The sequence below is a fragment of the Rhopalosiphum maidis genome, chromosome 1 (assembly GCF_003676215.2).
Source record: "Rhopalosiphum maidis isolate BTI-1 chromosome 1, ASM367621v3, whole genome shotgun sequence".
In the NCBI taxonomy this organism is placed as follows: domain Eukaryota; kingdom Metazoa; phylum Arthropoda; class Insecta; order Hemiptera; family Aphididae; genus Rhopalosiphum; species Rhopalosiphum maidis.
Window position 1 is genome coordinate 45,428,311 of NC_040877.1, and position 18,271 is coordinate 45,446,581.

Consider the following 18,271-nt stretch of genomic DNA (forward strand, 5'->3'; position numbering starts at 1 on the left):
TTTGTAAGTAGAAAAATATTGCCGGTACAGTGGAATATAATAACTAAAATAAAAGTATAGATACTTATAAGGAAAATAAGCCTCATTCCATCTATTTAGTTGGATGTCTCATATTTGTGTGTGGGAAGGGATTTACATTTTACATAAACACACATTGCTTCGGAGTTCGAAAGATTATACGTTTCGGTTATTGGAAATATTTTAACTATAGCAAGAATATTAATAACGAGTTAAATTAAATAAAACTCTAACAGATTTACCAGCTTAAAATGCAAATATGTATTCCAATAATCAACTTTTGAAATCATTTATGATGATAATAGGTAAAAGTATAGTTAGTTACATAGTTACGTTTTATTATTTAAGTGTTTATGATTTTTAATTTTTTTCTTTTATTAAATATCTGTATAATATACATAATACATGTATGCCAGTTATGACTCATGACCTATGAAGACGATCGACGTGAACAATAAAACACGCGGCCAACGGGTTCAATATGAATATTATAATATATTTTAGTCCGTCGTACAACGCGGCTCGAGCATTTCAATTGGATATTTGGATAGGATTAAACGTGTCGTGCGTAATAAATGGTTGGATTTATTTTTTGTTAAAATAATTTTTATCCTATGGTAGATAGGTACTCTAGGTAACTTCAGTGCGTGGTTCATATTTGCGGACGGACAAGTCACGTAATACGATATATTACGATACCTATAGCAATCAACACATCCAACACTGCATTATATATTATAATACTTACATACATATTGGGATCCCTGGGAATTAATATTTTATGTACATAACATAACTGCAAATATCATAATGTTTTTATCTAACAATAATTTGCGATAAGGCCGTAACTGGAAATTAATTTCGGGAGGGGTTTTAAGCTAAAAACGTGTGTTCTAATTTTATTATAATATATATGGTTATTTTACAACCACGTAATATAACACGAAAACATTTCGGGGGATTGAAGTACGACTTTGATTTGCGACATAGTTGATCAATTCTTTTTATTCCTTTTATTTTTAATACCTTAAAGTTTTACTTATCTTTATCTACATTATATGTTATAAAGGAGATTATTAACTATTAATTTAACTACCATTACTACATTTAATTTCAACTTAGTCCTAACTAAAAAAATGGGGGACGCTCTGCTCTACAATATGTCGAGTGTCTATTATACTGTCATCGAGCAAGTCACTGTATAATGTAGGTACATACTACCTACTACCTACGTGTTGAATTATTTGAATTCAATAACAAATCATTGCATTCGAAAAACGAATCTGAACGAAAACTGTAATTACCAAAGTATAATATATTATATATTTTATGATATATTTATAATGTATGTAACTTTTATAATATAATAATAAGGTAAGTGGAAATGTTGTCGAAAAATTTCAAAATTTCTCATTGTCGCACAATAAAATAGTATAATACGTACATTACTAATTTCATGTTACTATAAATAAAATTTTTTTTTTATATAATTATATTCTTTTCGACTATTTGAAAAAAAAACGTAAAATTTTAAATTTGATATTCCAAGGCACATAATGATATAATATAGATTAAATTTTTAAACAAAAACCACCCTCAAAGTTTTCAATTAGAAAAAGTATAATAAAACGCATATCACTGTACAATCAATTCATTATAATCACTTTGCTCGGAATTTACCATACTGAAAAAAAAACAAGTCTTCCATTAAAACACAACCAAACTGTATCTATACAAAACAAAGGGCCTGCATAATGTGATTGCCCGAGACGACGAGGCGACACACCCTTCAAAAGCTATTGTAGGCACTTTAGATACTATTTATTTTTTTATTAGATCTAATACACTTTATTAATACTATCGGATTTATTTCCATTAGCTCCAAACCGTGTCTTAATCTGATTTTCAAAAAACATATTACTCTTAGGACTTGTCGAATACTTCGATATTTTTCGTGGAGGGATCGAAGGAGATGGTACCGATCTAGGTAAATATGTTTAAAGTGAACGCAAGCATTTATTAGTTTATTATTAAACGACATTATCGGAAATATTAAATTAATATCATCATTTAAACATTTGAATCAAATTTTTTAAACTAGTAACTATACCTTCGAACAGTTTGAACACAAGACTACAATATTTTCCAGTTTTTATATTATACGACGTGCACTAGCGATTCGGCGGTATAAATTAAGAAACACATCAATATACGTATGGGCATATTAGGGTAGTGGTTACTTACGTTTATCCGCGACTTCTGATAGCCATAGTTTTATGCTCATTAAGTTAGTACTTCAAGCTGACCGATTCGGGTGTTTACTACCCGTCAAAATAAGGCCTGTAGACGACTAGAACAATTAGTCGTTCGCGTCTATGGCTCAGTAACCGATCGGGGCGACTATAAGCGAATATTCCAATTGTATATACAAAATATGTTATAATATTATTATTTACCCACATGGCCGCATCCCGCAGCCAACAACTAATGTTACATTATTTTGTAAGCGGGACACGACGGTGCAGCGCGTAATATCGTTACAGCGTCCGCCGTATTGGCCGTATAGGTCGGACGACGGGCTGGCGCGTTGGCAACACTGATTTTCCCGCCAAACTGGTAGTGAGCCGCCGCCACCGGTGTCAGTACTCAGTCGCGTTCCTGCACACACCACGGCAGACAACGGGAACCTTTGTACCATATTAACATTACTTTAATATTGTCGTTCCGTCGTGCTACCGGCGACCGATAGGGACTTTTATCGATCGTTTAATATTATAACGTTATACCTACACACCGTCGTAACATTAGCGAACGGGTTAGCGCCGCGAGCAGTACGAATTAAATATTATTATTTAATTTTCACTCGACCGAGTTCGCGTGTCCGTTTTTTGCCAGCCTTTTCCGAACCCGCGACTTGTTCGCGTCTGCACCGGATCTATACTTGCAACACCGACACCGCCGTAGTCGCGGGTAGTGCGCGTATTTGCCATCCAGCCGTTGGTGGTCCATCAGATGTGCGCCGCTGCGAAGTGACGACGACGACAATGGCGCAAGAACGCAACAACAGCGGTCAGAACGTTGAGATGCAAGACAAACCCGACGGTTGTCTGTCGGCGGCCGACGAGGAACGCGAACCCTGTCTGAAGCCGTCCGACTCGACGCCGATTACCGAGAAGAACAACGGTACGGTGGCCGCGCCACCGCCGCCCGCGGACAACAACAACGGCACCAGCAACGGAAAGTTCCACGCGTTCGCAGCCGCCACTAGTCTGGAGCAGAAGCTCCGGGACAAGACCGGCTTCTCCAGAACGGGACTGGCCGTGGCCGTGGCCGCAGTGCTCACGTGCGTCGTCCTGCTCGTCACGCTGGTCGTGCTGATCTTCATGTGGCCGCCACCTCCGCGCCACTTCCCCATCTGCCGGAGGGCCGCCTGTCTCCGAGCTTCGGCCGAGGTGAGTTGTTGAACATCGATAATTTAATAATGCGTAGGTATCGAAAACCAAGTGACACTTAATACTGTCGGGTGTACTACTTCATCTGCAGTAATATATACTAACATGTGTCCCATTTCGGGGGTTGTTCGGTAAAAAAAAATACAGAAATAATACCTACCCCGCGCGGGAAGGGAAGGGATCGGTGACGGAATCGTCTAAAAAACTCTCGTTTATTTAACGGAATTTTTTAGTATCTAGTCGAGTCAAGTATAAATGCGCAATTCAGCATCTATCGGTGGTATGACTTTTCAGTGTCATTTTATTATCGGATTGGATTGAGTGGAAAAAAAAAATGTTTCTAAAAACTCCTGACGAACAGTTAAAAAAAAAAAAAAATATTATCATCGTGTGGTATGTGATCTCGTACGGTAATACAATAACACGGTTTCGTGAGTCTCGTATAGAGGTAATTTTTTTTGTAGGTTTGCATTTTTGTCGGGTTCATTGTTTGTATAGGTATATTATTATTTATTCCAGTACCGGTGTAGGATGGTCGCGTTTAGTGTTATTTACTGTAAAATGCAAATTCTATGTTAATTTTTCTTGCTGCTCAGCGACACGGTCAGCCGCGTTCGGTGTTCTTGGTGGAAAACGCTTGTAGTAGAGGAAATGTCCCTATCAAACGTCGCGTTCGAATAAAACTATGAGTATTTTACACGTTTACGCGCGCGACAATTAAAAGGTTTTTTCGGGACTATCTATAGCTAGAAGAGCGATCGTAAAGACGTGTACTCTACAGCGCACAAACATTTCCTATACGGGCGTGTGTGTTAAATAATACGAAATTCTCTTTGGACTTATAATGCACCAGTGTACCACGTATTATACATCCGATTTATCGATTCACGTGTAAGGTACGACCTTTTCAACGTGCAAAAAGACAACGGTGCGGTGCATTCCGGGAACGCGCATGTATATATAATAATAGTATGTCCATTATGTCGAAACGTCGGAGAAAACGTCCGTAAATGGCGTCGGTGGTGGCGCGGTAACAGCCCCTCTTGGATCGACACAAAAGACCGCCGCCGTCGCCGCGGGACCCGTCAGCATGCTGCACACCGATCGCTGCAGGTATGTAAAAAGGGTCGGACGTAGGTTTTTTTTCCGCTCGTCTTTCCCGTCCGCCGTCGGTTTTTACGACCGTCGTAAAAACTACCATCAGTCGGTCGGCTGTAATATTATTGCTGTACGCGCGTGTTAAAGAATAAGAATTTCACACCGCTGGCGCGTACACGCGCATTATTGTAACTGCAATATTATCGTGTTTTATGATAATACGAATAATTATGCGTATTTCGTTGACCGATTATTGTCGAAACACGTGACAATTCGGATAATATATTATTACCTTTTTTCTACGCTCAAAACTATTTTATTTGAGAATTAAATTCTAAGCGCGTTTCGATCGAATATTAAAAAAAATATATTTCCTACGACTTATCCAAGTATAATATCGTATAGGCCGGTTACGATATAAGCCCCCGTGATGGATAACGCGCCACGCGTACTACGGTTTCCGCTCGATTACGCTTCCGATCGGCCGAATCCTTATACTTGCAATTCGCACACGTTGTACTTATATTATTGTTGTGTCCTATCGTTGTTATTCCGGTAATTCGATATCGCGCCGTATGTCCGCACACGCGGTCTCTGGAAACGGTTCGCAGGATGTTGTCGCCGTGCCGATGAATATATGTTTTACAGCTGCAGGTGTTTACGGATAACGAAGAATATTTTGGTCTGTACATTATAATAATATGTGTCTCGACTTTTACTGACGTACGTATATTATTATTTCATTCGCGAAACTCGCCACTCGCGTACATTTTCGAGGATCTGCTGTTGCGTGGACAGATTTTTCTTCTTCAATACGTCGTATTATGCAGACTACCCACATAATATAGGTAATTCACTTGTTTACAGAATTCACTGTATTCTCGGAAAATAACCATGACGGTACGGTTCGTTTTTATCGGTCAAATCAAATTCTGTCATGTCCGCAATGTAATAACAATGTTACGTATGACGGTGGTTTAATTTAAACAATTTTATTCAAAACCTGTTGAATAATTTTAGACGATCTGTCAACCTTTTTTTATAGGTAGGTAGAGGTATTAATTATACGTCTCTACGAACTACGAATAATAAAACGTAGTTTTTTTTTATTTGTATTAAGTTACACACGAAAACATTGAGTAGGTATATCGTATCCGGACATCGCAGGCGCATCGGTTTTTATTTTATTTTACATCGATATCCCTGTAAACACTCCAAAAATGTTCTTTTCGTTTTGTTCCGTTGTCCGAAATTTTTCCAGGCAATAAAATATGCAGGAATGCTATGATAATATTTTCTAAGACTAACTCGATATTATATTCATTACACAAGTCGGAAATATCAATGTGTTCGTAAAGTGTAAACTCTATTAAACAGATTATATAAGTATTGTTGTAGGTTGTTTATGTATTATACAAGTATATACCTAGTATACAACATTGTCAGATACATGTGGCGTAATTGAGGAGTACGCACATTTCAATGTCATTATGCCAGACGTTTGATGTATTTCAATGTTTTATAAGTCATTCGTATAGTCTAGGACAGATGTAATGAACGAATAAAATTGTCATTGGTATAATCAGGCATCAGCAGACGCTTCGAATCAAAGCACGTGTCTGTTGTTTATATAGTGTATAGGTACCTAATATTTATGTATACATTTACATATTTAATGCGTTTTGGGTTTTACGGATCGTTGTAACTGTAATATTTTATCCTAAGTCTTGCGATTTGCATATCCGTATTTTGTTGTACAAGGCTTTAATATATAAAATACTAATCGATAACATTTAATTCTGCGTAGGCATAGGTGATAGGTATATATAAACTAATATTCATAATTTCGTAGGTAGCTCTTCTAATTACTGGTCATAATCTTGAAGCTATTTTTAGCGTCTTTGTATCAACAGAAGTTCGTTGAATAATATTTCTGCAAGATACTATCTATAATGGAAATTACGTACCCTACGCCCCGCTGGCTAAGGTGTGGACATCGCGATCGCTGTAGACGGATTTCGGGTTATTTGTCTACGAACTACGAAGAGATAACCATACAGAAATAGTACTTCTTTAGGTACAGAAAAAAAAATTCGATTATTTCAATAAATTACAACACATCTCCAAAACGATTACATTATGTATAACATTAATAAACATAACAGTAGACAATAATTGTTAGGTATTTATTATATTATAACATAATATCACTTAGTAATAAATTGTAATTATTACTATACTCGTTGAAAATTGAATTCAGCCTGAAGTAAAAAACATTATTTTTTATATAAATATAAGTTTTATTTTATAATTATTATATTAGAACGTTAATTAAAAATATTTCATGCCATCGTCAATCAATATTTTATGTGTTAAAATATTATTTTTCTATAATAATGATCCAAATCGTCTGCTATTGAACCGCCATTTATATAACAATTTTAAAAATCTCTTGTGAATAACGTACATATTATATTATTTATATATATTTACGTCTAATGTTTAGACGTAGGTATACACATTTGTTAATAGTAATAATATTATCATCCGTTAGGGTGTAATAAAGAGTACTGAGTACCTATAGGTTATAATTATATAAAATATATATAATAATTTCTTAATGCCAAGTCGACATATTTTTAAGTTTAATATTTTTATCATCATTCATCATTAAAATATTTCTTAATAATCATGCGGGGGCTAGCCTTAAGTCATAACGCTTTGATAAATGTTTTTTTTTTTGTCAATACGGTTGTTTTGCAATAAATACAAATTCTAAAAAACCATCTCACATGTCAAACAAAACCCCTATCAAAATGTACTTAATACTACAAAAAAAAATTTATAATATGATATATTATGACGTGTGTATTTAATTTTAATATAATGCTTGGTTAGAAAACGCTATTGTGCGGTATTGCATCACATTTTTATAGATTAAGATCGTAAAATACAAAATGGTTTAGCGTATATCGGTTTATCGTTTACGAAACGAACACTGCGGGGAAGTAATAATAATTGTTATTATTTATTAATTTCGATTGATGTCTCGCTAAAACCCATATACGGTTTTCAATGTGTCGACATAAACGATAAAATTTATTTTTAAAAAATTTCTATAAAATAATACATCTCCCTTTACTGCTGCAGATTGTTAATCTAGAAGTCGCAAAGTGCAATAGTCATTGTTTTATTACATTTTCACCACAAGATCAATAAATCGTAGCGATTTGCGTTATCCGAATTTTATTGTATTTTCATAAGTTTTCTGTTAGTGAATTGGAAATTTGATTTGTAAAAAAAAATAAATAATTTTAATTATTAGTTATTGATTCATGATATATTAATTATTGTTCTGCACGTCCAGTGAAAAAATGTATCATGCCGTTGAAAATGACCTATTCGGTGTCGCGATAAACTTTTCTACTATAAATGTGGTGACGCCGTATCGTGTGGCCCAACACTTAATGATGTTAAGTTATACCTTAATTTGCATTTGTAAATATGTATTATGCTGCAAAAAAATCTTTAATCAAATCTATTGCATAGAAAAAATTGGACGGGAACCAATTTATTGCCGGTGTGTAAAATTATACCAGAGTCAATTATTATATCTACGTATTACGTTTTTTCGATAAGCTGAAAAAACAAATTAAATAAAAATAAAAAATAATTCACGGAGAAAAAATTAAACTTACAAATATATATATTTTTTTTCTTTATTTCAATACAAATAATAAAAATTACCTACGGTAGGTTACCTATGTATTAAATCATAGAGAAAATAGACTATCCAAAAAAGCAAACTTCATAGGTACCATTTATAGTATTTATACGGCACCACATAAATTGCACAATAATATAGTACTAAGTTGTACCTATATATACCTACACATCATAGATCTTAAATTAATGATGACATTGAATCGATAAACTTATGTTTGTGGCTTTTTACAGACAACTGATATGGGTCACAATAAATGTGTTAGAAATTAAAAAAAAAAATTGAACGTGTAAATTAAAAATTTGTAACATTTGGTGTTTTCCTTGGATTATTTTTAACTTTTTTATTTTTTTATTTAGTATTTTGAATTTTTTATTTTTTTTTTTATGGAGTTTTTTTTACTATCGTTTCACGAGGACCTGCAATATTGTCCGGTTATATTCACGTTAACGTGTACCCCATAAAACTGTATTCTCGTAAACTATAGAGAGACGCCTATGATATTATAAATCCATAATAATTTATAATACTTATTTTATACCCTTGTTATAGTAACACGCTGTGTGAACTTACGTAGGTTCTGGTCGTGTTCAGTTACCACGGTTATTGTTCTACGTGTATCATGATGATACAATGTCGCTGGCGTACGTAGAAATATATTTCATATTATCTCGTTTTGTTAACCGGAACCCAAAACTGGCTAAACGCACACTCAACCGTATATTATACTATGTGCACGTCTGTGCCGACTGCTTTTATAACACTATTGTTTTTTTCTTTATCCTGTAACCAAGCGTGAGAAAGCACAAGAGAGAAAAAAGAACTCACAATCATCTGGTTGCGTGTTGAATTATATTTCATCTAGTTTGCTGCGTGAATAAGGATTTTCTTGTGAAAAAAGATATATTGACTTTTAAAAGTGTCAACGACGACGGTTTTATGCGTAATGCGTGTAGTATACAGTATGATGTTGTAAACGAGGTCGATTCGTCATACTCGAAAAGCTAGTCATCGTCGATTTCGGCACGACTATTCGTTGTGTCGACGGCACGATTTTCATTCATTATTTCCGATATCGCACGATAGTAACAACGACACGCTGTCGATTACCATATTTTAATTAAAACCATTAACAAAGAATTACATAGGAACGAGTCGATTTTAAAATCTTCGTCACATCTCGTCCAGATGTGATTTTTGATAAAATATAAACATACAATTTTCCTCGATATACTATTTGTCCGATACCGGTTTAAAAAATTGTTGCTTTGGATAGTGCTCAAATTTACTGCAAATTCGATCCGTTATTGAATAAAATGTCAATTCATTTGATTCGAAATAAATGTAGTTTTTTTTATATTGTTTTTGTTCTCCGTCGGTACATCATAGTGTTTCTGTCTGCTGCTGGTTTTACATTTCCACGATATTACACTATCTATCATTCCGTCTCGGGGCTGTCATATTCAGCTCGTCACGCGATCGAGTGCGATCCTATATAATATTATCATATAATATGTTTACACGTCTTCGTGTAACGAAATTTGTCCTTGGACGCTCTCTTATTCCTTTTTTCCTTGTTCTATCCTTGTCTTCGCGTTTCGTTATAGTATATGCTGTGTATTTACTAAAAGCATCTTAAAAAGATTAATTCGACACGGTGGTACATTGAGTGTACGGATAGCACAGAATTTTCCTGAAAACCTGCCCAGGACTCGCATATAATATAAGGACATAATTAAAAATACTCCGCATAGAGGAAATAATCAAACTAAAAATTATTACCAACGGAAGCAAAATAAAACGGTTGGTCGGTTACGGTGTGTACGCTCCCTGTACAAAAATAAAAAAATACAACGGGTTTCGTGATGAATCACGATATAGCAATTATAATAATACCTGAAATATAGGTAGGTACTACTTGTGTTGTATTTTTACATACACATTACGAAACATCAAAAACACGTTTTTATCGATAATACGTAGATTAGGAAGAGAAAAAAACAGTTGTTTGTGAAAAACGGAGAGTTGGCTATTATGACATATGTGCCTAGTCAAAAATGTCGGGTACCCATACACCATCAGTCTTCAGATCAAAATTATTCGGATTATTGTAAAACAGCTTGTTATCAGAGTGTCATAATCGTGCCAGACTTAACAGAAATGACGTGGCGATAAGTAAATAAATGTTATATATATATTATATTAATATACTTGATATGGTTAGGTATCTGTGAGTCTGTATAATATAGATTGGGCGTCTTCAATTAAAAAATATTACAACGAAATAAAATCGCGAAAACCGCTTGAGGGATTGTGATCGGTCTCGTTTTTTCTCGATGTCGATTACTTATATATTGCATGTAAGATCAACAATAAAAATTAATTGACTATAGGTATTTAAATAATAATATGATAATTATAGTTTGGAAGATTTTTTTGCACATTTTGACGGTTATTACGGTATACGTAATTTTCTCGTTATATAATATACTAAATACCGTTGACCATCGTTACCAAGGTTAAGAGATTCACGAGTTTTAAAAATTAAATATAGGTTTACACTAGTAAAAAATAATTTTTGGAACTGCCAACATTTAGCCGAAGGAAAATTATTCAATATTGATTTCTAATTTGGCTTGACTCAGTTCTGATTTATTTTTATCTAATAACAGAATTGAGTAATCCATTATATTATTAATATTATAATTTTATTTGTGTGTTTTATTAGAATAAATTTATATCACGTAGACAAATTTACTTAACGTCGTATACAGACGTACGAATAATTTAGTGGTAAATGATTTTATTGATTTTTATAATAAACTTAAGCTTGATCACGTTCACTGCTAGATCGGACATTTGCAGGACTATAGTATGGAATTATGGACATAATATTGCTATAATATAATACGAGTACAAGTACAGTATTCGCGATGAATATAATATACGATAGGTACGTTTACGTAACAAAGTTCTTATTGTTTTATTAAGTCATATCGAAATAATATTGTGCAGCAGAGATGAGTATATCATACTACCTATATACCATGTATTTTTAGACGATCGATGAAAATGAGAATAACACGTGGCTCCAGTTTTCTCTAGTGGCGTCTCCCCTACAACCGCCACCTCCGCCGGTCGGCGGTCACCGCAAGCGGTATAATATTAAACAGCACGTGGCCATATTCACCGCAACTCTATACCTCGAAATTACTGTGTTCTTTAAATCTGTATATTACACAGTTACAGCAGTAGGAGTAGTACGGCATAGGTGGTGTATATTAATGTAGAACAATTTGTTGTTTTATGATATTTGTCTTTTTCCGAACTGGTTGGTTGGTTGCCTGCCTGTGCCCGCGTCTGTCCTCCGGCCAGTGCTTCTGGGAGAGGTCCAAAAGAAAACAGACAAGAGAAGAATAAAATATTTTTCTGTTGCCTTCAACTTCACTCTTGCGTTAATTAAATAATAATAATAATAATACATTATCGTATTGAGTGTGTGTACCCATATATACCGTATATAGTGCATATACGGTATATATATATATATATTATATAAATAGGCACTTATACAGTATACATACACGTGGCGATCTGCAGCCTACGCAATTTTCGTGAACAAGTGCTCTGACGGGTTGGTCCATCCTGAATTTATGTATAGGTACACTAATTTGTTCCGAAACGTGAAGTATAATATGCTGTATAATTACCTATATAGGTAATTTTTACACGCACATGTTAAACATTCATTTACAGAATTTCGTAACTAAACCCATATTAATTATTAATTATTTTTTTAACGGCGCACATAAGGCTGTTCTCAGAAACGCGACATCGTGATATTATATACACTACACTCGTTCACATATCATCATTGTGAATACATACAATATTACAATATCATAATTTTATTTTTGTAAATATTGTCTCATCACTATTGATCGATCGATCGCCCAGAGCTGTTCAAAAACACTTACTTTACGAGTCTGTCGTCTGAGAATTGAAAATTCCGCTGATGCATTCAAATCGAACCGATCGCGATATAGATTCACGCGTCGTACGTACCTTGTGCTTTTTGTAACACATTTTACTCGGCTAGCTCTTTCCGATTTACATGCCATGTGCAGACATTTTTTCAATAAATTACGTTTTTCGATTCTAAATGTGGATTTGTTGACTCTCGGCGTTTGAGCAATACCACATGCAGTATTATGTCAGTACTCAGTTGTGTATAGTGCTTGTACGTGGTTTTCCACAACTGGCACGGTTTTCGTTGTTAGTTTCGCTATATTAATTTGTGGGTGTTTAATTTAATATTCATGTAATATGCGTATATAATAATATGTATTATATTACGTTTTATTTTTATGTGTACTAAAGTTCTTTTTATATTCCAATGTTTATTTTAAACGTTAGTTTTGTGGAAGCTATTACTTAGCCACATATCATTGAAATATTGAAAAATTTAACAAAATTGTAGTTCATGACGAGGAATCGGTATATAGTGATTTTTATCAAATATAAAATTCTGTCAATTTGTAAATTTGGCTGTTTGGATTTAAAAATCGATTATTCATGTACTTTGAGGTGTATTTAAATTAAAAAATATATCTATTATTAATCTAAATCACTGATTATACATTATCGTTATAATAATATGTACATTACACTTACAATTTACATCATGATAAAAGCAACAAAATATATTTCGTGTACATAAAAGTCGATCGAATTAGTGGCCACAAGACGTGCGTAGGACAAAGACCTAAACTGTTGACCGCGGGCATAAAACATCATAAACTATAAAAGATACTATATTATAATATATACGTATATAACCTTGATGGTTATACGAGACTCATGAAATTATAATTTAATTATACTATATACGATTTTTTTCAATAAGGTACACATTCTACTGCACTGTATGATCATTAACGGTAACGGGTCTTTGATATGCCATGAAATACAAATCAACGGTTTTTAAGTTAAAAAAATAGTATTGCATAATGACGAAATCTGAACAAACCATGCGTAAAATGTGTTTTCGATTGTCTGTTTTCGGACATGTTCATTTGATAGAAATTGCGCATTTGGAACTATTTTTCCGTGAATTTAATTATTTTGGTTTGAACCTTAAAACATTTTAATTGTGTTAATGTTTTTGTATTTGCTATAGTTTATTAAACATATTATACGCATTGTCATCCTTTGATGCAAACTATTTTGGAAACACATTATAATGTACCTATGTGTTAGTAGATATAATAATGCAGACGTTGAATAAGACGTATTTGTTACTTCATGCTAAAGCGGTTCAATAGAAGTTACAACAGCATAGAGAGTATTGAGGAATCACGATAATAAAACCAAAACATGAAAAATCATAGGGAATAAAAAACTACATTTTTATAATTTGTTATATTTTATTCAACATTAGTTTTAAATTTTCTAATTACAAATTTAGATCAAAAATCCAACCGATCAGTATCCTGGTGAGTTTGTATAATACTCATACTCATTCCTTAAAATAAATAAATAATAATAGGACCTAATAAATAAAATACAGGACATGTAATTAGTAAATCAAAACAATTTTATAAAAGTATAATAAAAAAAAAAATACAATTAAATTTTGCATCAATATAAATTGTAAATTATGACCATATATATATATATTATATATCAATGTATAAATAAAATATGATTATATAGGTTGATTATACAAAAAATAGTTAAAAAAAATTTTTGAATTGGATATATGTAAATGCAACTTTATGTAAATTTAATTTATATGACAGTTATTATTAATTTAAATGTGTGATTAAAACTAAAGTCTAATAAAATATAGGTACACATTTGGTTAATTTTTTTTTCAAATTTATTTACATCGCCTAAATCATTGAAATTCGATTTGGAAAAAATTCATATGGTTCCAAACAAATTCCGGGTTTTGCTTGAACAAAAAAAAAATTAAATAAACGTGTTAAAATATAGGCGCGTTTATCGTATAATAATAGTACATATATATATATATACTTGTTATCGTGACGAATATAAAAAAAAAAAAAATCGTGGCCATAATATATACAGTGACCGTTTTGAATCCATCGGCAGAGACGATATCGCAAAACGGTTTTTATTCCTTTGTGGGACGACGACGACGTACTCGCAAACTTGCTGCTGCAGTGTATGTAGGTAGATATATATTATATATAGGTAAGTCGTGCTCGTACACGACCGACAATAATGGGTACCTGTTCGGAATGATTTATATCATATATATATGTAAGTGCGACTTATATATGTAGGTATGGTCTGGTATATACGCTGTACCCATATTACGTCTGTGTGTACTGTGTACACGGCGAATCGAACAGATCGCGCATAGGGGCGACCTCATTTTTTCTTCATTCTTCAATCTTCTTCGTCTTTTTCGTCTATTATCCGTACGCCGGTATTCCATCGCCGTGCCGAGTGAACTTTAATATAACACCGGTGCGTATGGTTGTTCGATTCGTACGGAAGAAAGAAAACTGCTAACAGTATATCTGTATATTTATTGTTTATTATAAAAATAATAATAACAAAATATAGGTTAGGTACTGGACTACGTCGGCAACCGCGACGCTGACGATATGCTCTAACGGTAAAAACGGCAAATCGCGTGCGTTTTGTATCTAGTTGTGTGACGTAGACGTTATAATATGTGGAGATATATAGGCGAACTTATGGCGCTCAAGACAATGCAATTAGGTACTATAAATGATAAGAAATTATGTTTATTACCTTATTATCTATGATAATTATAAATAAAATAAGAATTTACTGTATCTCTAGGTTTTTAGGTTTTGTATGTTGAGATTAAGTGGTTGGTATCAAATATAATATTAAATTAAATTAGCAAAAATAGTATTTTACAATAGAACTTGCGTTGTACATAAAAATGTGCGTTTTTTCATTCTGACTAGTCTGACTCACGTGCAATATACTTGTAAGTTAAAAATGAATGCGTTTTTATCAGCAAGATATTAATATTTTTGAGGATTTTATATACATAATATTTTATCTAAATATCGTAAAAAAGAAATATAAATTTACAAAAAAAAAATAATAATAATAATAAAATTATTTTTTAAGTTGAAATAATGTTAAATTTGAATATAAACGGAAACCACGAAAATAAAGACTAAATTTGCTATTTACCTATGTTATATTTATATAGGTATTAGTTCTAATTATAAATTCAAGTCCATAATAATTGTAATTAAAATTATATTTATTTAAGTAGCATTTAAATAATTAAAAATAAAGTATATAAAAATCATTTTTTTTTTTGTGTACCTAATTAACTATCTTTTTTTTATTAATATTATTTTATACTTGTTTTGGGAGTAGTTTTTCTGTGTTGGGAAAGTTAAGTTATTGTTTTATTGACATGTGTTATTGTGTAAAAATGATTGATAATGTGTTATATTTATAAGTATTAAGTTTAATATATAGGTACTATTTATATTATATGGTATGTATTTTTTATTTGTTATTCATTTTATTTGATAGTCTTAATATAAACCATTCGGAAATTCAACAAATGATACAATTATTTAAACAATTCGATTTTATATATTTTATTTAATTAATGATTAAGTACGAGTATACCTAATATCTTACCAGGACACCTGGCCTGCCGTTGGATTATCGATCTAAATTTGTAATTATACAAATTAGAACTAACGTCTAATAAATAATGAGTATATGGGTTGCTTTCTTTTGGTTTTTTTTTCTGTAGTTTTTATGTTTTTATTTTATAATTCGTTCTATTAAAACATAATATTATTTCAAAAGTTGGCATTTGGTAGTAATATAAAAACATACATGTTATAGCGCGAAGGGAATTATGTTTACTTAGTGTTATCGAGGATTATTTAGTATTTACAATAATCATTAAAAGGTTCAAGTCCGACTACGTATTTTACTATTATGTACAAAAAATCAGCGTTTCTAACCGAACTGAGAACTGTTTATATTTTTATGAATTATAATAAATAATCTTACTTGTCGTCATTCCAATATTATTAGTTATTACTATACCACTCGATGACTGGGTGACAATAAATTGTCTAAAAATGTACAAATCTACATTTTTACACCTTCTTCGGCTATAATAATGTGAGCTGTTAGTGGTGACAACATGTAGTGAGGAATTAAATTGCAGCTAAATCGAATGGTGTACACAATTAATTATAAAAATATGATTTCGTTTCTTTTCTTTTTTTGGTGTCCTTGGCAAAGAATTTTTTTTTATATACTATTATCGTACGTATCGATTACGTAATATTTCGTACACAGAAATGTTTTTTTTCCACCGCTACAAAACGAATTAAATCGCAGACTAATAACGTGCATTTACAAAAATAATATTTTTAAATGTTTTCATCAGTGCATCAAATATAGTGTCCCATACTATGTCTAATGTACAATGTTAAACAATAATATAAATAATTATACCTATATCTTGTTGCTTTAACTCTTTTTGTATAATATTATACACTATATCACTATATCAATTGAGTTGTGTATTAATTTATGTTTCAATTAATAACCATATCTTCAAGTGTACTCAGACAAAATTATGCATACTTGACCATTGTAAGTCCCTATATAACTGATTACTATAATATATTAATATATTAATATTATTTATGGCATTTTATAATCAGTCAACAACATATTATTCATATAATTATTCAAAATTAAAATAAAGCCGCTGGCAACTATTATATTTGTAAAAAGTTACCGTTGTATTTTTTTTTTATTTTACTTGATACATAATTTTTATATTTATGTAATATTCTAATAAATATACTTAGATACCTATATTTTGATTCAAGCAAAGTCGCCCATCAATTGAGATTTCATTAGGTTTTATTATAAATATATTTTGAATTTAAGAGTAAGAATAAAATACAACTATTATATGTAGCAGTATGCAACAATAATTATTTTAATACCCTGGCTATTGAAAAATTTATTTTTGTTTAACTAAATAGGATTACAATAACAGTTGTATTCTCATCAGTCATCGGTCATCTTTAATATTTCGCAGTAAACCGTAAACGCAATGAACTATGTCAGTCAAATTAAATACAATTTTGTTTTTGGCATTGTTTTTTGTTATTTATTTGTTGTTTTATAATCTAAACAACTGCAGTATACAGTTTCAAAACCTACTGTTGATTAGAGTTTTATTACACCATAAATATTTTTAACAATCACAACTATTATAGTTATTTGCTGCGTATGCGTTAAGAAAATTATTAAGATTTTACTCATCAGACTGCTAAGTGTACATAGTAGTACACTTGGAATATTATTGAATTACTATTTCGTTTAGAAACGAAATAAATAAATCAAACATAAACATGGACAATAATATTATGATGTGGTCTCCGTTCCGCTGTGGCTAAAATGTAAAATTATTAATTTTGTTTGTTAGTTGTAGGTACATATGTATATATTTTGGCCCCCAAAACCATTTATTTCATTTGTTTCATTCTACACGTTTAGAATAAAGTAACAACTCTAGCATGCATCGATTCACACGTGTTGACTTATATATGTATGCCGTGTATAAAATATTAATATTTTCCTGTCTCCGTTTAGCGCAGATTAATGGACGCATTCAAAAACTTCTATCACGCGTTAAAATTGTATAATAATATAATCACTTTGTGCACCGGTCAAAATGTGTAATACACATATAATATGTTAACCTATCGTGCGTTACAGTAATCAAACGGACAATTTTTTTTTTAAATAAAAAATATGTTATGGTGCTGGGATGCATAGGGAACTAACTCTATACGATCACATAATAATTTAGCCTGATAAAATGTTTATACGATGTCGAATATATCAAAGTTGTTTGCGTGTAGTTTCGCCTGACTTTAAAGTGTAGATGTACGCACACCCTCGAGAA

The 18,271-nt window shown here is 32.0% G+C and overlaps 1 protein-coding gene across 1 annotated transcript in view; it reads left to right on the plus strand.

The window, feature by feature from the left end:
* The first annotated feature begins 2,674 nt into the window (after positions 1 to 2,674).
* The window catches only part of LOC113557484 (endothelin-converting enzyme 1-like), a 28,213-nt gene continuing 12,616 nt past the window's right edge, over positions 2,675 to 18,271 (plus strand). The window contains exon 1 of the mRNA XM_026963034.1: positions 2,675 to 3,470. Within this exon, the coding sequence (XP_026818835.1) occupies positions 3,063 to 3,470 (408 nt within the window). The 5' untranslated portion in view covers positions 2,675 to 3,062. The remainder of the gene's footprint in view (positions 3,471 to 18,271) is intronic.